Source organism: Myxine glutinosa, chromosome 5 (assembly GCF_964187855.1).
Source record: "Myxine glutinosa chromosome 5, kmMyxGlut1.1, whole genome shotgun sequence".
In the NCBI taxonomy this organism is placed as follows: Eukaryota; Metazoa; Chordata; class Myxini; order Myxiniformes; family Myxinidae; genus Myxine; species Myxine glutinosa.
In genome coordinates, this window is record NC_136265.1 from 147,499,533 (window position 1) to 147,522,378 (window position 22,846).

A 22,846-nucleotide genomic window follows, 5' to 3' on the forward strand; every position below is an offset into this window, starting at 1 on the left:
TATCCACTAAGACCCTATTCTCACCCTGCTCCTGCAATTCGTCCCTTCTGTTGTGAGTGCAGCCGTGACTTGAGATGGATAAGTTAGTTCAACATCACATGATTTACATTGAATAAGGGATAATCCGAATAATTTGACTGCTGAATCGAATCCAGAGGAAATCTCAGGTTGTTGCTCTTATTTAACAGCCAGGCTTGTTAATCCAAGGCCCAGGTCTCGAACCCCCCCCCCCCCCCCCCCCACTCCCCTCCCCTCCTTGATTCACAAGACTTCCCTTTCGGAAGCCAGCTGCTCGTGTGCCTTATACCGTGACCATCCATTAAAGAGGAAGAATTTCGATTTGCCAATGACATCAGGGGGTTTCTGGGGAAAGCTGCTCGTGTGAACGCAGGCTTACTCTAAGCAGTTTTGCGAATTGCCTTTAGAAAGAAACACTCACTTGAAGGAGCGGCGCAGGGTGGCTCCGAGGCCTGCGGCAGACCCCAGCCCTTCATGTTGTAGCCAGCGACTCGGAGGTAATATTTGGTTCCCTGAAAGGCACCGCCATCATGATATGGGTACATGGACAGAGTAGAACCTCTGCAAAAAATATTCCACTTAAAAAAACATCAGAAGCTCAAGAAATGGGGTTCAAAGCTTGCGCCTTCAGGGGAGAGTTATCGTCCTCAGCATGAGATGTCGTCAAGGTTAAGGTCAGATTTTGTTGCGCTCCGATATTACCTAATTTGTCAGTCCATCGACATGAAATTATGGAAATTCTATAACAAACTGTGTTTGGAAGAAGAAATCCATGTCCAGTTCAAGGAAACTTGGACTAACAAACTTAAGACATTTGAATTTACACATTTCACAAGTGATGCAGTGATGTAACGGCCAATTTATTTAAATCGATTTGTCCACATCCTATCATTAATTAATTTAAATCGATTTGTCCACATCCTATCATTAATTTATTTAAATCGATTTGTCCACATCCTATCATTAATTTATTTAAATCGATTTGTCCACATCCTATTATTAATTTATTTAAATCGATTTGTCCACATCCTATTATCAATTTATTTAAATCGATTTGTCCACATCCTATTATCAATTTATTTAAATCGATTTGTCCACATCCTATTTTTAATTTATTTAAATCGATTTGTCCACATCCTATTTTTAATTTATTTCAATCCATTTGTCCACTTCCTATTAATCATGTATTTAAATTGATTTGTCCACTTCCTATTCATCATGTATTTAAATTGATTTGTCCACCTCCTATTATCAATTTATTTTGAGCCTGGTGTTGGCTTAGCGGTTAGGGTGCCGGCTTGGGATCCTAGGATCCTGGGTTCAAATCCCGGTCGATCGCTGAATTAACACCAGGGGGGTTGACTTAGCCTGTTCATCCTTCAGAGGTCGGCAAATTGAGTACCAGTTCACTGGTAAATCCGTGTTTGTCTCAAGAGGTGACTAACAGGGTTGGAGGCAGGAAGGACATCCGGACCATAAAACATTGCTTCAAAAAGGGGACCATGGTGCCGTAAAAAAGCCAACCCCTGCTCTGCAGGGGAAAATGCACTCTAAAGGTGGTTCTATTACCAATTTATTTAAATCGATTTATCCACATCACATTTTAAAATTATTTATCCACATCCTGTCATCAATTTATTTAAATCGATTTATCCACATCCCATTATCAATTTATTTAAAATTATTTATCCACATCCTGTCATCAATTTATTTAAATTGACATACCCTTTCGGGATGTCGGTCCAGCATCATTGACCCACAACCTTTGGGACGCTGGTCCTGCATCCTTGCGACTACATGACACATTCTAACTGTTTCTTTATCTACTTGTATTTTTATTAACATTTTCCCATTTTAAATACCCATTACACTGTCATCCAGAGAACCCTCTGGTGTGAACACTGGATACTGAACCGAGGAGGTATTGTAGTGGAGGGGGGGGGGGGGGGAGGAGGAGGAGGAGGAGGAGGGTTAGGAGCGGAGGAGGAGCAGGAGGGGTGGAGGTGGAGGAGGAGGACAAGAGGGAGGAGGGGAGAAGGGGGATGAGGGGGAGGGTGTGGAGGAGGGGAGGAGGCGGAGGAGAAGGAAGAGGAGGAGGAGGAGGAGGAGGAGAATGGCCAGGAGAGAGATACAGCCGTGAATCGCGTCGAGGCTGTGAGCAGACTTTTTTTATATGGGTCGCAAATGAGTTGAGGCTTCCCATGAAAGGGATGGCCAGCGACATCGTCCTATATTGTGAGTGCAATTAAACCTGCGTCTCAGGTTTTATCACCAAGTGTGAGTCATCGTTGGAGAAATCAAGCGCCTCCATTACCGGCCTATACGCCATTTTGTCCTCGAACAGACTGTCTGCTTGGTGCATCTTGTTTTGCAGTTGGGATTTCCATATCGACCTCATCGTGTTGATTGCCGTTGGTTTACCTATCGGCTCAATTCCCATATCGACCTCACCTCATAACTCCTCATCCACAGTAGCGCCAATACCTGCCTATTGATTTGCCGTTCTGCATGACCTCGATCTTCAACCAGCGTGGGGATCCATGCACGGACTTTGGGAAATGTAACATTCCACTCACGTTTGGCATGTCGTGAGTTCATTGCTTCATTGGGGAATGATGATACCATCATATGTATTGTTCATTTGATGCAAGTGACATTTTCATTGTGCTTTCTTTAATAGTGTTATTATTGTGTATGTGAGAGTTCTTAATACAATTACTTGTTTTGTTCTACAATTGCATTGGTGTAGTTTTACCATGGTTTATTAGAGAACGCAAAATAACAAATCTTTCTGCTGTGTTCCCGCTCCAGACTCTGAGGTGCACCGTAACCGGGGTTTGGGGAGGTAATACGTAACAGTATTAAGCAGGTTATCTCTTCACTTGCATCCTCTTGCAAATGCCGAAATTCGACAACTGATATTAATGTGTGATTACCATGAATAATGCTGTTTTTTTTTTTTACTGTAGCAAACCTTTGCAAGATTCCTGATGGTGTACTGCAGGCAGAATGGGTCCTCAATAACCGCCTCACCACTTAAGGTCTTGAACCCCGGCTCGGTGCTCCATTGAACTGCGTACACAACAGGTCGGACAGCACTTCGATCACTGACACGAAAAGCGAGGTGAATGTGAACCTTATATATTCCACTGTAAAAACTACTCCTTCCTAAGTAAGACAAACCTCGAAACTTGGTTACCACGGCCAAGTGTGAACTGACTGCTTCTTTGAAAGTCACACGAAGCGCGTCCACCGCGACCACGGTCAGGTGAACATTGGTGGGAAGACCCGGAGGACCTGCCATAAGGGTGAGGAATTCCATTTTGAACACTCCACGTTATGCTTACTATTCATCAGATCGTTTTGTTGTTGTTATTGTAGTATTTTTCTCGTTTGCATTACACACAGCTCCTAGGCATACTTGGCTCCTGGTTGTAAGAGGTCTGTCTGGTATTCACCTAGCTAACTCAGTGAAGTGGAAATGCCCCTAAGATATTGAGGCTCTCAGGAGTGGAATGCTTTGCTTTTCATTAACTTTAACTTTCATCAACATCATCATGCCCTATGCAGAGTGTTGGTACTATCAACGCAGTTGTGAAACTAAAATCCTCTAACTGAGCTTTCTGTCAAGCAACAAATACAGGACACTTACTCAGTTTCCAAAAGCTCGTTTGCATCCGCTGGTACAAGTGAAGCCGCTGTTCCCAGGTCAGTCGTAGTTGAGTCCTTTCGTCGTGCATGGTACTGATGTCACGAGGAAATTCATCTCCAGCTGACCTTCTCAGGGGTTGTCCCCCGAGTGCAGAGATCCTGATTTGAGCCTCTCGTACCACTGTGGCCAGGTGCCGGAATCGGAATTCTTGGAATGCAACTAAAGACAGGATGGAAAACATGTTTTTTGCAGTTTGTGCAAGTGACAGCGATATTGAGTAGAATGCCAATTGGCAATATGATCAATGGTTGCGTTATCTGATCGCTGATGACGCAATGCCTCCGTGTGGTGTTGCGTCAAACCCAAAATTGTACTGCATGAGTTTCCTTTTATTTTGTGACGCAATTTATGTTTATTTAGAGATTTATCAGCGTCTTGTGATTTGGAATTGCGATCGAGTGAAGTGCAGATGGATTTTTTTTTTAATGGCACTCAAGTTGAAATGTATAATTGAAGATAACTAGAACGGCACTCGGTAGAGAGCACACCTCCATCAGGTGAACAGTACACGATTTGTATCCAACTGATAGGTCTGGATTCGGACCTGAACCAAAATGAACTCTATTGTTCTTGTCCCCAAATCAATTCATCCACCTAGTTTTGTGACAATCTGTCCACAACGTTTTGAAATATTGTGCTATATATCGTTTTTAGCCCTAATCATCCAATGGTGAAGAATCACTTAAAATTCTCAGATCTAGATCCGGCTCCGGATCTTTACCAAAACCTATATAATTTCGTCCTTGTCACATAGCCAACATCTCCATCAAATTCCGTCCGAATCCGTCCACAACTTTGAGATATCCTGTTCACAAACAGACAATCAAAAAAACAAGAAATATGTCGTGCATAGCACGATACTTGCGAAAATCCCTAAAATAAGTTGTTGGCCTGTGATGACCTCAAAAATAATTGGTGGTTGAATTTAGTGACCAGGTATGCAAATCCTCTTCAAATTTCAAGTTAATCAGATGAAAATTTAGGATTTTATAAATTTGGCCTATGTTGACCTTTCGGCCTATGTTGACCTCAAAAATAATTGGTGGTTGAATTTATTTATCAGATATGCAAATCCTCTTAAAATTTCAAGTTAATCAGTTGAAAATTGAGGATTTTATAAATGCGGCCTATGTTGACCTTTTGGCCTATGTTGACCTCAAAAATAATTGGTGGTTGAATTTAGTGACCAGGTATGCAAATCCTCTTCAAATTTCAAGTTAATCAGTTGAAAATTGAGGATTTTATAAATGCGGCCTATGTTGACCTTTTGGCCTATGTTGACCTCAAAAATAATTGTTGGTTGAAATTTGACTTCAGAAATTTGTGATTTTGTGATAAATGTGATTTTAGAAATTTGACAAAGTTGTAGACCTTTGGCCTATGTTGACCTCTTGACCTCAAAATCAATAGGCTTCTTCCTTATGTTATGACCAACTCTACCGTTTGGTGAAGTTTCCTAAGGATCGGTTTAAAATTGTGACCTGTAAGCGATTGACAAACAGACGAACAGACAGAATAACGCACAAAACTAACAATATACTTGAAAAATCTTTAACGCAAGTAATAAAGAGACGGGGTGAAAACACAACGTCCATCGACCATCGGTGGCGGAGTTAACAGGTTGATGACGATTTCAAAACAGGCGAGCTCATCTTTTTGGAAGAAGAAGAGCATTCTCTCTAGATAACGGTAACTGGAAACGAAGCCTCTTTAAGATGGTTATGACTTATGACATCCAACCAAACCGATTAACTTGAGTAGGAACTCCGGTTAGAATCCCGCACCAACTATAAACTGCCATCCTGGTGTTTCACACCTGGGATGATTTGTCAATGTGTCTACCGATATTTACTCCCGCCAGGGAGTAATGCATTCGATCGTGTCCGTGTGTGCGTGTGTGTTCGTGTGTTTGTGAACAAGATATCTGGAAAAGTTCTGAACGGATTTGGATGAAAGTTGGTGGGATGATTCCCCTCGGATAAGGAAGAATTGATTAGTTTTTGGTGAAGTTCAGGATATTATTCCGGATCCAGGAATTTTTTGAAGGATTTTTTTTTACCATTGGAAGACAGAACTCTTTTTTTTTTAACATTATCTTCGATATATTCTATATTTAACATTGTGATATGAAAATAGTTTTCATATTTGTTGTAAATGTAGTTTAAACTTGTGGTTATGCGTTAGAGCGGTGTATTTTGTTAACAGCGTCGTCTTCGAGGTTCTTTTTTTTTTTAACATTATCTTCTATGTATTCTATATTTAACATTGTGATATGAAAATAGTTTTCATATTTGTTGTAAATGTAGTTCAAACTCGTGGTTATGCGTTAGAGCGGTGTATTTTGTTAACAGCGTCGTCTTCAAGGTTCTTTTTTTCTTTCTAATAAAGACATATTCTGTCATTTTAAAACCACCAAAGTGTGTATTCGGTTTCCCCGTTTCATAAAATGTATCGTTTGATACGTATAATGCTTTAAAACTGTTTTTTTTAACCTGAGATCAACATTTACCTCAGCGAATGTCAATCGCGGTGTCAGTATTTGATGAACTTATAAAGACTTAGGTGACTTATAAGTTATAAGTGTGACAAGCATGTGCACGGGATTCTTCCCAGAAGAATGAGTGGTCGCATTAGTTTGTACGACTTAAAATTATCGAGTTTTGTTTTGACGTTTGGGCCAGTTTTACATGTTGTATCCCTAAGGAATGAAACGAACGTTTTCATGGCTTACAATTTTATTTGAAGTCACACATGCCTCAAAATACACTCACCTATATGGAATTGAACGCTGAATGCGAAAATGTAAGTGAAATTGCCTTGTTTTTTAACATTATCTTCTATATATTCTAAATATATATCTGTGCAGTGTCTGTCTTGTGTTGTCTTGTCTTGTGTTGTCACTGAACTACTCCCTCAAACTTTTGTGAAATCGTACTATTCCAACTTGACCCACGGCGGGAGTATGCGCTCTACTGAGTGGCGTTCTAGTATTAACTATATTACACCGTCTACCTATATTAAAATGGACGTTAAAGATCCCACGGTGTCCATCATGAAGAGTAGGCAAGCTATCGCTGGCACACTGAACGAAATACGAAATCCTGCCCAAATTACAGTCAGTCGGACATAAGGCTTAGCCAGCTTGTTCGTGAAAGACTTGGGAGAGCAAATTCGATGTAGATTTACATTGAGGACTTTCTCGGGCACCATGACGTAACAGGAGTCTGGCAGTAGCACGGTCGTTGGTCATGATGGCGATGTCGAGGGGGCGGACACCTTCATTGTTGGTCACGTTGACCGAGAGCACCGAGGAGGACGTGTGGAGGAGGAGCGATTTCAAAATCTCGTTGTCTTGATGTTCCACAGCTGAAAACAGCGCCGCAGTCTACAAAGAAAAACATAGGGGCAATACACCTGGTGCTCACCTGGTAGAATAAACGGTATACTGCACTGACTCAAGGTATTTAAATCCAATTTCAATGGTTGCTAGAAGACAGGGCAGCATGTAGAATCACACTAACATAATCATGAGACTTTAAACAAACAAAGAAAAAAATAACTATTTTGGGGGGCAACCCCCTCTCCCTCAACCCCGTATACCTCCAAAGACCCCAATTTTTCAAATGCTTTGAACAAACATTGGTACATCATGGGTGAATAAGGTTGTGGTGAGGTTTAATCGGAATTGCGTGTGTAGTTTCTGAGAATAAAGCAAATACCTACTTTTGAGGGTCAAATCAGATCCGGATCGACTATGACCCCCGGTAAATCCCCTTAAACCCCGATTTTTTTTTTTTTATGCCGTGAACAAACTTTGGTCACAACATACCAAATATAATTTGTGATCAGCAGTTGCAAGTGTTTACGGATGGACGACGGACCATCCCATAAGCTCCCCAGAACTACTCTCCAGGTGTACTAACAACTCGGAGATGAAGCAAAGTAATTGTACGTAATTTGTGGACGTAAAAAGAAAGAAGACTGGGCAAAGTAAAAAGTTGCGGACGGATTTGGATGAAACTTGGTGGACCAGTTGGGTGTCTGACAAGGGCGATTCGATTCGATTTTGGTGAAGATCTGAATATGGATTCGGATATGAGAATTATTTAATTTTTTAAGTGATTCTTCACCATTGGGAGATCGGGCCAAAAACGATACATATCAGGATATCTCAAAAAGTTGTGGACGGATTTGAACGAAACTTGGTGGACAGGTTGGGTGTCTGACAAGGACGATTTGATTCGATTTTGGTCAATAAGTGAATATGGATTCGGATATGAGAATTGTTTAATTTTTTAAGTGATTCTTCACCATTGGGAGATCGGGCCAAAAACGATACATAGCAGGATATCTCAAAAAGTTGTGGACGGACTTGGACGAAACTTGGTGGACCAGTTGGGTGTGTGACAAGAACGAATAGATTCGATTTTGGTAAAGATCTGAATATGGATTCGGATACGAGAATTATTTAATTATTAAGTCGATTCAATTCAAAGAAGAATCGATTCAATTTTGGTGAAGATCCGGATCCGGCTAGTAGAATTTTAAAGTGATTCTTCACCATTGAGTGATATGGCCAACCAGGTGGAGGTATGCTCTCTACCTAGTGCCGTTCTAGTTGATCGTGGGTTTACGTGTGTCTACTTACCAGCTTATGTACATCACTTGCCGTGTCTCCCTTGTCCCCTCCAGCAGCTGAGGCCGATCCCAAGAACTTGTCGGACAGACTGCGGTAAAACCTCTTTGTGGCCCTGGAGTTAGACTCTCGAGCTGCCCAAGGTTGTTCGGGGGATACGAGGCCTGCGAATGGATGGAGTTCTGGCATCTGCAAAGCGACAACGGACCCAGTTGAGAGAAGAGGCGAGAAAACAACAAGGCTGAACGTGATGAATAAGAAATATTAAATAACTTTTAATGATAAGTCGTGCACTTGAGTTTCCACTTGAGTTTGGCTTCTCCAGTAATTTTCCTTGGGAGCCATCTATTTATTATACTATGTACCTGGGGAAAGGTGGGGTTGATGGGGGAGATTAATCGAGAAAATTTACCCCCTCTTCAAACGAGGAAGAGGAAGGAGGGTAGATGGAAGCATAGGAGTTGCAAAGAAGGGAATTCAATTACAGGGGAGAGAGGAATTTCACTTCCTTGCCCTTAAAATCTAGATTTGCGTACATAATAGATCGATGTCCCCTTGAGTGGTGGTCCGCAGCGATGCCCGAGAGAGATCTCCACCCACCGGTTTGTGTAAGCGTTCATCTTGGGCAAACAAACGGTACAGACCTCGCGAGGTTTGAATGATAAACATCACAAGGCCGCTCCCTCTGGCGGTGCCGATTGTTACCAAGGAGTTAATGGGAGGTAGTCAGCATGGCTGAGCATGATGATGGATGGTAGTTGAACACTCAGAAAACTTTTCTGCATCTCACCGTACAAAGGCAACCTCTTGCACAAAGGTTACCCCTAAGAGCCACTGAGGTCCCATTGCCGTGCTGCAACATTATCTGATATTGCAACAACACTTACAGCGAAGCAAATAACATGCTACACGACAACTATTCACGGTGGTTGTACCCCCGACGCAAGTCAGGGGCCAAATCTTCCCTGCTGCCCGGATTTGTTGGGGAAGCGCTGTCATGGTCGCAATGCTGATCGGTCCACATGGACTGGCCCTTTCCCTCTTTTTTTTTTCTTTTTCTTTTTTTTCTCGCTCTCTTTTTCTTTTTCTCTCTCTCTTTTTCTTTTTTTTCTCTCTCTCTCTCTCTCTCTCTCTCTCTCTCTCTCTCTCTCTCTCTCTCTCTCTCTCTCTCTCTCTCTCTCTCTCTCTCTCTCTCTCTCTCATTCCGGCTAATTCGTTCCTATCTCCAGTGTGGAAAGAGATGTATAGGTCTCCAACCTTAGGTCGAACCGGAGACTTAAATTGGAGACTAGTTCATCAGGCCCTGGTCACCAAATACTTACTTAATAAGTTTGATCCTTCTGTACTGAATGTTTGTCCTTTTTGTGAAGAGGCTGAAAATGTGACCCATGCTTTTGTGAAATGTAAGAGATTGGTACCCCTTTTTTGTTTCCTCCAACAGCTCTTTTATAAATTTCAGTTTGTTTTTTCTGTTGCAATTTTTGTGTATGGCATTGAAAGGAGCACCAAGAACAAGACAGCGGTCCCTTTCTTGAATTTTCTGTGCGGAATTGCTAAACTCGCAATATATAAAACTAGAAAGATCAAATTGAGTGGCAGAGATGAAAATGTGCTGTTTTGCTTCAAAGGAATAGTGTCGGCCCGGATAGTTTTCGGCAGTGTGAACGACGATTGTTTTACAGATGAGGTGTTGAGTTTGTTTTTGTAAATTATACTTACGCTCAATGTCCACATATACATGTATATACATTCTTTCTGATTGTACAACTTTCTTTTTCTTGTAAAAATTTTGCGGTGTTCTTCCATGTGTGTTTTGATACTTTTATAATAAAAGCACATAAAAGTCAAAAAAAAAAAAAAAAAAAAAGTCTCTCTCTCTCTCTGTCTCTCTCTCTCTGTCTCTGTCTCTCTCTCTCTCTCTCTTCTCTCTCTGTCGCCACCTATCGGCTGTCGGTGCGTTGGGTGTGGCGTCATGGCGGCTGTGAGCAACTGCTCTGTGCTTTGGTGAGGCCGTTGCGTTTTTCCCCACCCCTCCCCTGCCCCCCTCCCTCTCCTTCTCCATCCTGTGTGCTTCGGCATTGTGTTTTCATCCGTTCTGCACCCTTGTCTTCGAGAGAGAGAGGATTGAGAGCGGGCCCTTGTTGGGTGCGGCCTACTGGCTTTGACGGCGCTTTGTAAGCCATTTTTGTGCTTAGAACGCACGGTTTTTATTTACTTTAGCTCGATTATTTAGGTTTGATACCCTCTTGTCCGGTCCGGACAAGGGGGGGGGGGGGGATTTGATCTGTTTGTTGGTGTTCGACAAACATTGGGTTCTCTCGGTTCTTGGCTACGAACTTTTATTTGGTCGAGTTAGAATGGCGGGCGAACGTTTCCGCATTGATACGTACAAATCGCTAACTCGTAAACACGGGCTAGCTTGTGTTCCTCCCAACGAGGTGGAAATTAACGATGTGCTTTCCGCCATTGGAAACATCGTTGGTGCACACAGTATTCGCGCTGCCTCTCGTATGAATAAGAAATTCGTCGTTTTTTTGTCCGAGGAGCACATGGTAGCGAGTGTAGTCGAACAAGGCTTGTTCATTGAACCGAACACGTTCCTCTCTGTGTTCGCTTTACAAGCCCCGACGGTAAAGATTAACATCAGTAATATCCCGCCATTTATTAGAAATGAGGAGTTACGTGAACAATTAAACAAGTTCGGTAAGGTCGTATCGAGGATTTCGATGGTGCCGATGCGAAATGTTTGCGATCGATTCAAACATGTCATGTCCTTTAAGAGAGTGGTGTACATGATACTGCCTGCAAATGTAAAAACGCTCAATGTCGTGTTGAGTGTGAAAATCAACGGCTTTGAATACAAAATGTATGCCTCCTCGGAGGCTATGACGTGTTTCGAGTGTGGGGCTTACGGGCATGTGAGGAGTGCCTGTCCCAATGCGGTTAAACCGCAGGAACGCGGAGGATTGGTGAGGAGCGACTCCTCTTCACCGCACCATGAAGGGGAGGAGGCGGATCGAGTGGTTAATCCACCCACCGCACCGACTGCGGTGAGTGAAGCGCCAGACCCGTCCCCCCCGACCGGGGGGGTGGGGGAGGGAGTGATAGACTTAGAACGTGAGGTGACTAACCCTACCCCTCCACTTAAGGTGGGAATAAAAATGGTTGAACCCTCTCTCATTTCGTCCACGGTACACGACAGTGCGGACGATACCATGGAAGTATCCGTAGTGGACACCAGGAAAAAAGGTCAGAAGCGTTCAAGTGATGAATCCTGTGATTCCGAAGAAAAACAAAATAAGATTCAGATCGTGTCAGGTTCGCAGGACCTCCAGGGTGAGGCCTACACCGGAAACTCCTTGGCGGTAATGGAGATGGTACAGGAAGTGTGTGTACATGAGGAAGATTCGCTGGCACCACTTGCTGAGATTGAGTATGACCCGGAAAATAGTCGATCCTCTCAGGATGTGGTAAGTCCTTGTCCTGATAACCAAACTCGCTCAGACGAGTTAGCAGCTGGATCTGCTAGTGAGGAAAAAATAGATAAAGGGGAAAGTCCTTGCGACTGTGAGGATAACGTTAACCCTTCCCTGACAGATAAAAATGAAAGGGATGATGAGGTGGGGGACATACTTATAGCCACAGAGGATATGGTAAATTTGGAAGGGTCTGCAAAGAGTGCGGAGGTCCTTGACCCTGTAGAATTGCTGTTTCCAAAACTAAGTGTTCAGCAAATAGGAGGAAAAGATGCAGATCAAGATGAAGCACTTGATTCTGATGAAACCTCTTCTACTCCACTCTTTAGTGCTTCAAGTGCTCAAGAGAGTGAGGCGTGTGATGACAATACCATCACCATGGTTTCTCAAGAAAATGTTATCAAGTTCCTTGAAGAAACGTTCAGGAAAAGACATGTAAAAATCAAAGACTACTTTCCGAATCTGCATGATTTTATTTTGACTGCAAAGAACATGATTCGTGAACCTTATCAGGTTAACATGTCAGAACCTCAATTCCAGAGGCTAAGAAAATGTGTAACTCGAGCGGGCAAGGAACTTTATGAATAGTTAACAGAGTGGAGATAAAAGTAGCATCCTTAAACATCAACGGTGGTCGCAGTTGTGTGCGTCGCCTCCAGGTGTTTCAAATGTTTCAGAATGAAAAAATTGATGTGCTGATGTTACAAGAGACGCATGCAAATCAGTCTTCTGAGGTTGAGTGGCGTAAAATCTTTAAAGGTTGTCACTTTTTCTCCAGTGCTTTTGTTGATGCCAAGGCTGGTGTTGCAGTAGTCTTACATCCTAGACTCCAGCCGTTGGAGATCAGATGTAGAGAAATTTGCAAGGGCCATTTACTATCTGTGGAGTTTGTCAGCGGTAACCAAAAGATTTGCACGACTAATGTATACTGCCCTAGTGCGAACTCTGCAAGAAGTGCTTTTCTTCACAAGTTAGCAGGTTTTTTAAGCACTATTGACCTGTCCATGTTGGTTTGCTTGGGGGGAGACTACAACTGTACCCTCAACCCACAACTTGATAGAAACACTCCTGAGCCTCATCCACCGAGTGCAAGGCCTTTGGCACAGCTCATTAAAAAATTTCAACTTGTGGATGTGTGGCGGGTACAGAACCCTAATATCCGGCAGTACACGTGGGTTTGTGCCGCAAGAAATCTTTTGACAATGGCTCGTTTGGATAGAATTTATGTTAACCATGATAAGGTAAATCTTGTCAAGAATTCATATATAAGGCCATCTGGTTTTTCTGATCATCACATGGTTGTTGTTGTATGTGGCCTACCTCATCACGTGTGTAGAAGTGCATATTGGACTTTCAATGTCAAACTTTTACAAAGTGAGCATTTCAAAGAAGCATTCAGAATGGTATGGAAGGAATGTGAAATGCAAAAGTTTTCCTACCTAAATTTAAGGCAATGGTGGGATTGCACAAAATCCCAAATTAAGTGTTTTTGCCAGCAATACTGTCGTTATAATACCTGTAACACACTCGGTGTGATAACTGCCTTAAAAAACGATATACTTTATTGTGAGCAGAAATCTGGAATGTCCAACGAAAATGTCCAGCAGTTGTCAGAGAAAAGAACACTACTGGCTGAAATGGTGAGAGAGCGTGCATCTGGTGCTTTCGTCCGACTGCGAATGGACAATATCCAACTTGACAAACCAAACAAAGACTTTTTCAACCTGGAAAAGACAGCCAAGACCCCTCAACAAATTCACGCTTTGCGCTCTTCTGCCGGTGCGCTTCTGTCTTCTCAAAGTGACATCAAAGATGAATTACGAAACTTTTATTCAAAGCTGTTTGCCTTGAGAACTGTGAACCAGGAAAACAGAAACGAGATGTTTGAACTGCTCCCATCTTTGTCTGAAGACCAGCGACAACAACTGGAGCCTGGCATCTCTCTCGGAGAACTTACTGTTGCTCTTAAAGGAATTCAAGATGGGAAAGCCCCTGGACTTGACGGCCTCCCAGTTGAATTTTACAAGGCCTTTTGGGACATTATAGGCCCTACTCTACTTGACATCTTTCATGATAGCCTTGAACAAGGTGAATTGCCACTAAGTTGTCGGAGGTCAGTTTTGTGTCTCCTTCCAAAAAAAGGGAACTTGCAAGACGCCACAAATTGGCGGCCTGTGTCACTCCTAAATACGGACTATAAAATATTGTCGAAGGCGCTCGCGATACGTCTAAAGGAAGTCATCCCCCTTTTGATTGATATTGATCAGTCTTATTGTGTTCCTGAGCGTTCTATTTACGATAACATTTTTTTGGTGAGAGACTTGATCAGTCTCGGTCGTACTACATCTCATGGTTTTGGTTTGGTTCTTTTAGATCAAGAAAAAGCTTTTGACAGTGTTGACCATTCTTTTTTGTTTGCTGTACTACAGAGAGCTGGTTTTGGACAAAATTTTGTTTCCTATGTTAAGTTGTTGTATGAAAATGCATCCTGTCTGTTGAAGGTAAACAACAGCTTATGTTGCCCTTTTCCCTTTCAGCGAGGCATCCGTCAGGGCTGCCCGCTTTCAGGAATGCTATACAGTCTCTCGGTCGAACCTTTACTAGCTTTGCTCCGAAACTCAGTGGAAGGAGTCTCCTTAACAAAAAACCACAAAATGGTTACTTCAGCTTATGCGGATGACATTTGTGTTGCTGTTTCCAGCCAAAAATGATGTGGGTGAGGTCTTTCGATGTCTGTCCCAGTTTGAGCTCGCCTCCACGGCAAAAGTAAATTGGAACAAAAGTGTTGCCTTATGGGTGGGCCCCAGTCCACCTTCCTCAGCTCTGCCTGTGTTACCAGGAGGAATGCAGTGGAACAAAGAGGGGTTTAAATATTTAGGGTTATTTCTCGGAGTCCAAGCATATGAACAAAAAAATTGGGAGGGTTTCTTGGAAAGAATTAAGCAGAAACTGGCTACATGGAAACGGTTGCACCACCTTCTATCGCTTAAGGCAAGGGTGACAATAATAAATAACCTGGTGGTTCCTTTTATTTGGCATAAAGTTATCCCCCTCCAACCTCCGAGATACTTGGTCACAGGCATTCAGAGGGTTCTAACTCAGTTTTTCTGGGGAGGCCACCATTGGCTTGGACCAGACACGGTGTGCAGACCCCGAAATGCAGGTGGCCAAAGCTTGATACATGTTCCGAGTCGGATAATGGCTTTCCGCATGTGGACGATAAAGCGTTTATTGTATGGTGAGTGTGTCCCGTGGCGGCCTCTCACAAACGCTTGGCTGCAGGAAGCAGATGGGTTGAAGTATGACCGAGAGCTCTTCCTCATGGACCTGCAGCATGTCAACACGACTCTGCTCCCCGAGTTTCATCAGAGCCTTCTGAATGCCTGGCAAGTCCTTGGAATACAACGATTAGAGGTGTCCTACGATGCAAAAAAATATATGCATGAGCCATTGGTTCTGAATCCTTTATTCCCTGAAATTTCAACCTCCAGGTCATTTATGCATTGCTTCACCTGTAATGGAATAAACAGAGTGCGAGACCTGATGAAGCCTTCCCTAAATGGATGGTTATCCACCGGTTCTCTCACATCAAAAGTGGGGGTTCGGTCATCTAGAATGGTGGACAAAGTTTTGAGAGTTGTGATTAAAACTTTCAGGGAATTAAATATCGGGTGGACTGGGGCAGATGAAGTGGTGGACTCTCGTCTCTATTTCCCCGAGCTCCAAGTCACCTCAAAAAAAACAACAGGGTGTCTTCTCAAAGTCAGATGGTTGCGGTGTGTTCCATGTGATGGGAAAAAAAGTTATTTATGGGATATGCCAAGAGGTGCTTATACCGGGTTTCACAAAACCTTTAAAAAATCGGTGGGATGAGATCATTCCGGCTAATTCGTTCCTATCTCCAGTGTGGAAAGAGATGTATAGGTCTCCAACCTTAGGTCGAACCGGAGACTTAAATTGGAGACTAGTTCATCAGGCCCTGGTCACCAAATACTTACTTAATAAGTTTGATCCTTCTGTACTGAATGTTTGTCCTTTTTGTGAAGAGGCTGAAAATGTGACCCATGCTTTTGTGAAATGTAAGAGATTGGTACCCCTTTTTTGTTTCCTCCAACAGCTCTTTTATAAATTTCAGTTTGTTTTTTCTGTTGCAATTTTTGTGTATGGCATTGAAAGGAGCACCAAGAACAAGACAGCGGTCCCTTTCTTGAATTTTCTGTGCGGAATTGCTAAACTCGCAATATATAAAACTAGAAAGATCAAATTGAGTGGCAGAGATGAAAATGTGCTGTTTTGCTTCAAAGGAATAGTGTCGGCCCGGATAAGTTTCGGCAGTGTGAACGACGATTGTTTTACAGATGAGGTGTTGAGTTTGTTTTTGTAAATTATACTTACGCTCAATGTCCACATATACATGTATATACATTCCTTTTGATTGTACAACTTTCTTTTTCTTGTAAAAATTTTGCGGTGTGTGTGGGACCATGTGTGTTTTGATACTTTTATAATAAAAGCACATAAAAGTCAAGTCTCTCTCTCTCTCTCTCCGCTTAATTTCATTAAACGCTTAATTTGCTCGATGTATTCATAGCCCTTGCATGAGCATTTCCTTTAAAATTGTTTGTGTTTTTGTTTGTGTCTTCCTCTTTGGTTTGTAAAATGTTTTCATACTTGCTGGTTTCTTTTAAATATCCTTTGCTCTTTTCTGGTGTATTCATGATCCTTATACAATGTTTCTTTAAACTGGTTGCTTTGTTTAACACTGCTTTGTGGAATGGTTATATTGAAGCGCGGTGCTACGCGCGCGACTTGCTACCAAAGAGGAAGCGGACAACGCGGTTAAAACAAAAGTGTCTTTATTGACAAGAGGTCACTGTAGCACTGGAGCGTTCCGGGCTGCGCGCCCGGTGTATATCCCGCGGCCACGCCTACCCCTCGGGCGTGGCCGCCGCCCACTTGGTGCGCGGAATGATGCCCTCGCGCCAGTGAGCTTTCGTGTCCGCCACACGCGCCCCCCCAGAATTCCCGCGCACCTGGAGGGCCAGTTTGCGGGGCAAACGGATGACCCGGCCGAAGCGCCCTCTGGCGACTGGCGGCGTCCGGGGTGCAGGAATGCCAGCTGGGATGCCTCCGGCTGCACCCGGGATGGGTGCAGGCTCGGGGGGCGGCATGCCGGCGGGCCAGGCGGTACTGGGGGTCCGCCCGCCGGGGGGCGGCCCCGACGCAGGGGCCGAGCCACCGGCGGTGGGTGGTCCACGTCGAGGTGGGCCGGCTTGAGGCGGTCTATGGACACCCGGTCAGAAGTGCCGCCGATGTCCAAGGTGAAATGTTTCACCCCGGTCTCCAGCACGCGGAAAGGCCCGTCGTACGGGGGCCGCAGTGGTGTCCGGTGGGCGTCGTGCCGGGCGAAGACGTACTCCGCGGTGCGAAGCTCCGGGGTGACGTGCGTATGTGGGTGCCCGTGGTGCACCGTGGGCACCGGGGCGAACCTCTGGGCGGTCTCCTGCAGCGCGGAGCGCTCCTGCGCCGCGGACCATGGTGCCGTGGAGTCGGGGAGGAACTCGCCCGGCACCCGCAGCGGTTGCCCGAAGACCAACTCCGCCGCGGATGCACGCAGGTCGTCCTTGGGCACCGTCCAGAGGCCCAGCAGCACCCAGGGGAGCCTGTCGACCCAGCCGCCGTCGCGGAGGGTTGCCCGGAGCGCGGCCTTCAACGAGCGGTGGAACCGCTCGCACAGGCCATTAGCCTGGGGGTGGTAGGCCGTGGTGCGGTGCAGCTGGACCCCGAGCCCCCGTGCGACCGCCCCCCAGAGCTCCGAGGTGAACTGGGGGCCGCGGTCGGACGAGATGTCCGAGGGGGCGCCGAACCGGGCGACCCAGGTGGCGATGAACGCCTGCGCGACGTCCACCGCCATCGTTGACGCCAAAGGCACGGCCTCCGGCCACCGGGTGGTGCGGTCCATCATGGTCAGGATGTGGGTGAAACCCCGCGAGGGGGGCAGAGGTTCCACCAGGTCCACGTGAACGTGGTCAAACCGACGTTCCGGCACCGCAAACGGGGCCAATGGGGCCTGGGTGTGTCGGTGCACCTTCGCGCGCTGGCACGCGAGGCACGTCCTGGCCCAGACGCGGACGGCCTTCCGGAGGCCATGCCAGACAAACTTGTCGGCGATCAACCTGTGGGAGGCCCTCGTGCCCGGGTGGGACAGGCCGTGGATGGAGTCGAAAATCCGGCGCTGCCAGCCCGCGGGCACGATGGGGCGGGGCCGCCCGAGGGAGTCGTCGCACCAGAGGGCCGTGCCCGCGCCGTTGAACGGCACCTCGGTGACGCGGAGGCCCGTAACGGCAGTCTGCAAGGCCTGGACGTCGGGGTCGGCGGCCTGGTCCGCCACCATCCGGGCATAGTCGATGCCGAGGTTGACCGCGTGGGCAACGGACCGGGAAAGGCAATCCGCCACCGGGTTGTCCTTCCCCGCGACGTGCCGGATGTCCGTCGTGTATTCGGACACGGCCGAGAGGTGACGCTGCTGCCGGGCCGACCACGGCTCGGCGACCTTGCCCATCGCGAACAGCAGTGGCTTGTGGTCGACGAAGGCCGTGAACGCATGGCCCTCGAGCAGATGGCGGAAGTGCCTGACCGCCAGGTGGAGCCCGAGCAACTCGCGGTCGAAGGTACTGTACCGGCGTTCGGGCGGGCGAAGCTGCCGGCTGAAGAACGCCAGCGGTTGCCAAGCTCCACGCACCCATTGCTCGTGCACCGCACCCACCGCGTAGTCCGAGGCGTCGGTAGTGAGGGCGATCGGTGCATCGGGCGCCGGGTGCGCGAGCATGGTGGCGTTAGCCAAGGCGAGCTTCACGCCCACGAACGCCGCATCCATCTGCTCGGTCCAGGTGACGTCACCTTTGCCCGGCTTCCCTCGGAGGGCCTCGTGCAAGGTGCGCAGGAGCTGGGCGATGCGGGGCAGGAAACGGTGGTAAAAGTTTACCATGCCCAGGAACTCCTGGAGCCCCCTGATCGTGCGGGGGCGCGGAAACCCCTTCACCGCCTCCACCTTGGCCGGTAGGGGGACGGCCCCATGCCTGGTGACGCGGTGCCCCCAAAAAGTCGATTTCGGCGACACCGAACCGGCACTTGGTGGGGTTCACGATCAGGCCGTGCTGGCCCAGACGTTCGAAGAGCGTGCGGAGATGGTGTAGGTGCTCTTCGCGGGACGCGCTTGCGACAAGGATGTCATCCAGATAGACGTAGACGAAATCCAAGTCGCGCAAGACGCTGTCCATGAGGCGCTGGAACGCCTGAGCCACATTCTTCAAACCGAAGGGCATCCGAAGAAATTCGAAAAGACCGAATGGCGTGATGACAGCCATCTTCGGGATGTCCTCCGGCCTGACGGGGACCTGGTGGTAACCGCGTATGAGGTCCACCTGCGAGAAGAAGGACATATTCGCCAAGCGGGCGGAAAAGTCCTGAATATGGGGGACGGGGTAGCGGTCGGTGGTGGTGGCGTCGTTGAGACGGTGGTAGTCCCCGCACGGTCGCCATTCCCCACCGGGCTTTGGCACGATGTGGAGCGGCGATGCCCAAGCGCTCTCGGAGCGCCGCACGATGCCGAGCCGCTCCAGCGTAGCGAACTCCGCTTTAGCTACTGCGAGCTTCGTCGGCTCGAGGCGGCGTGCCCGGGCGTAGACCGGTGGCCCGTCGGTGCGGATGTGATGTTCCACCCCGTGCTTGACGGTCCCCGCCGAGAAGGTGGGCCTCGTGAGGGCCGGGAAACCCGCGAGGAGGCGGGTGAATTCGTCCGCTGCCGGAAGCGTGCAGATGAACCTGGCCGGAACCGAACCGCTCAGCAAGCCGCTCGGCGAGCCGCTCGATGAGCCACTCCGTGAGCTGCTCAACGAGGCGGGCAGCGCGCAAGCGAGCGAGCTGAACGTCTCAGCCTGGACAAGCCTTCTGTGCTTGACATCGACCAACAGGCCATTGGCACAGAGGAAGTCCGCGCCGAGCAGTGCCATAGGCACGTCGGCAGTGACGAACGACCACCGGAAAACCTGCCCTCCGAACCGCAGAGAAAGGCAGCGTTTTCCGTACGTGCGAATGGGCGTACCGTTGGCAGCAAACAGCGTGGGGCCCCGGCCCACGGACTGCTTGTCGGACGTACCGGCGGGAACGACACTCACCTGTGCTCCCGTGTCGCACAGGTAACGGCACCCGGATAAGGTGTCCGTTATGTACAGGAGGCTGTTTAATCGGCCGGCGCTCAGTGCCACTACCGAGGGCCGGCCCGGGCGTTTCCCGACCTGCCGAATGAGCACGGCGGGCGACATTGCCGAGCCTCGTGGCCGAACCTAGCGTGGAAATGGCACCAGGTGTGCGGCGAAGCCGGAGGCCGCGGTTTCCGCGGTGGTGGTGCGTGGGGCGTGGCGGCCACCACGAGGCGCCCCTCGGAGCAGGGGTGGGCACCCGCAGGAGGTTCAGCGGCTACGCGGTGCGTCGCGTAGTAGGGGTGGGCACCCGCAGCAGTTTCGGGCTCGGGAGCCGCTACGGCCACACCGAAACTCGCCGGCGTGTCCAAAGCCGCGTAGAACTTGTCGGCCTTGGCCGCAATCGCGCGGGGTTCCATTGTCGCGGAACCGGCCAACGCGAGGCGGACTCGTGCCGGCAGCTGGTGTCGAAATAACGCCCGGAATAGAGCGTTCGGGGGTTCGTCGCCCATGAGCGACAGCATATGTTCCATGCGGACTGACGGTCGCGTGTCACCGAGCTCGGGGAGGTCCAAGAGGCGATCAGCCCGTGCATCCACCGTGAGGCCGAACATGGCGAGGAGGAGATGCTTGATCGCCTCGTACCTGTCGTCGGCCGGTGGGTTCCTCAGGACTGACACGACGCGGGCGGCTGCGCCGGCCCCGAGGGAGGCGACCACGTGGCAGTAGCGTGTCTCGTCCGCCGTGATGCGTCGAAGCCTGAACTGGGCTTCGGCCTGCAGGAACCAGATCTCCGCCTGAGCTTCCCAGAACTCGGGGAGCTTTATCGCTACCGCGTTGGTTGCCATGGCTGTGGCGGGTTCGGGTGGTCAGCGGCGGCTGACCAGAATGTCGAAGGTCACCAATGAAGCGCGGTGCTACGTGCGCGACTTGCTACCAAGGAGGAAGCGGACAACGCGGTTTAAACAAAAGTGTCTTTATTGACAAGAGGTCACTGTAGAACTGGAGCGTTCCGGGCTGCGCGCCCGGTGTATATCCCGCGGCCACGCCTACCCCTCGGGCGTGGCCACCGCCCACTTGGTGCGCAGAATGATGCCCTCGCGCCAGTGAGCTTTCGTGTCCGCCACAATATACTTTTATAATAAAAGGATTCAAAAGTCAAAAGTCTCTCTCTCCCTTTCTCTCCCTCTCTGTCTCTTTCTGTCTCTCTCTGTCTCTCCCTTTCTCTCCCTTTCTCTCTCTCTGTCTCTCTCCCTTTTTCTCTCTCTCTGTCTCTCCCTCTCTCTCCCTTTTTCTATCTTTCTGTCTCTCTCTGTCTCTCTCTCTCTCTCCCTTTCTCTCCCTCTCTGTCTCTCTACACCATCCTGGATGTGGGCGGTCTCTGGGTCGCTCATGGGAGATCAATCAGTTGTCTCCATGCTTTGGGCTTGTTCAACAGAACTGTCCAGGGCTATACAACAACAACAACAACAGCAGCAGCAACAACAACAACAACAACAACAACCACGCTCCACTTTGATCAAACAATATCCATTACTATTTCGATCTATATAGAGTTTTTAAAACATCAGGTTCAAAGTTTTCTCCCTTTTTTTCTTCCTGATTATTGATTCAGCAATTAACCCATTTACACCAATTCCAGATCAGGAGGCAGGAAATCAAACTTTGGCCGAACACACATTGACATCGACTCTGAGCAAAAACAAATTGCAATCGGATGCTCATATTCAAATAACTTCCATCAATAAGTGCTACAACCAGATGAACACTTGTGGTCAAAGTGCTCGTAAAGTTTCCTTTACACTTTGAACATCTCTGTGTTGTATTCACTTGGATTCAAAAGCAGCAGGAGATAAATTATATAGAACGTTTTATTTGATTATAGTGCCACTCTATGAGCTGACAGGGTAGCTTGAAGGTAGCTAACTCACCTTTGAATCGTTTAGGCTGGGTTTGATGAAGGAGCTCACTATAAAATGTCACCCTGGCGTTTGGCGCACAGGAGCGTGGCCTCCACGAGTATGTCCTCCTTCTGATGATGTCAAAGATTCCAGGGTGTCTTTCGTAAAGGGTAGGCCATTCTGTGCTGGCCCTCTGGCCAAATTCCAAATTTCTGCGCTGAATATACCCCTGCAAAGGAAATGGCAAACCACCCAGTGTAATCCGTGCAATGAGTGCTCTGGCAACACTGAACCTGCCCTAGTGCCCTAGAGTACAAGTACACCCCCTACAGCAGGATTGCTACTCAAGGGAAGACATCGATTAATCATTGTCAGGGGCACAATTTCAAGTCAAGGTGCCAGAAAATGACAAAATGTAAACATGAAACGAGAGATCTGACATTACATTGGGAGAACAAAATCAATGAGATTCGCTTTACCTTTCCCATGTCATTCTACATGATCCGGCTTACATGGCAATCATATAATGGTAGGTACATGTGGCTTATATCACAATCATGATATGATGGTACATCATGTGGCTTATATCACAATCATGATATGATGGTACATCATGTGGCTTATATCACAATCATATGATGGTACATGTGGCTTATATCACAATCATATGATGGTACATCATGTGGCTTATATCACAATCATGATATGATGGTGCATCATGTGGCTTATATCACAATCATATGATGGTACATCATGTGGCTTATATCACAATCATATGATGGTACATCATGTGGCTTATATCACAATCATACAGTCGTGGCTAAAAATATTGGCACCCTTGCACTTTTTTCAAATAATGCACCATTTCTTCCAGAAAATTGATGAAATGCAAAATATTTTGG

The 22,846-nt window shown here is 47.3% G+C and overlaps 1 protein-coding gene across 4 annotated transcripts in view; it reads right to left on the reverse strand.

Moving 5' to 3' along the window:
- LOC137426956 (uncharacterized) overlaps nt 1-22,846 on the reverse strand; it is a 145,790-nt gene that overhangs the window by 90,844 nt on the left and 32,100 nt on the right. Inside the window, exons 1-8 of one of the 4 annotated variants that reach the window (XM_078778822.1) lie at nt 21,975-22,105; nt 15,109-15,235; nt 8,379-8,555; nt 6,917-7,115; nt 3,671-3,889; nt 3,202-3,315; nt 2,993-3,090; nt 440-530 (exon numbers count right to left, since the gene is read on the reverse strand). In XM_078778822.1, coding sequence (XP_078634948.1) covers nt 440-530; nt 2,993-3,090; nt 3,202-3,315; nt 3,671-3,889; nt 6,917-7,115; nt 8,379-8,555; nt 15,109-15,165 — 955 coding nt within the window. In that variant the 5' untranslated portion in view covers nt 15,166-15,235; nt 21,975-22,105. Of the gene's footprint in view, nt 1-439; nt 531-2,992; nt 3,091-3,201; nt 3,316-3,670; nt 3,890-6,916; nt 7,116-8,378; nt 8,556-15,108; nt 15,299-21,974; nt 22,245-22,846 lie in introns of those variants that run through there. The other 3 variants (XM_068116018.2, XM_078778825.1, XM_078778823.1) reach the window with 3 other exon arrangements.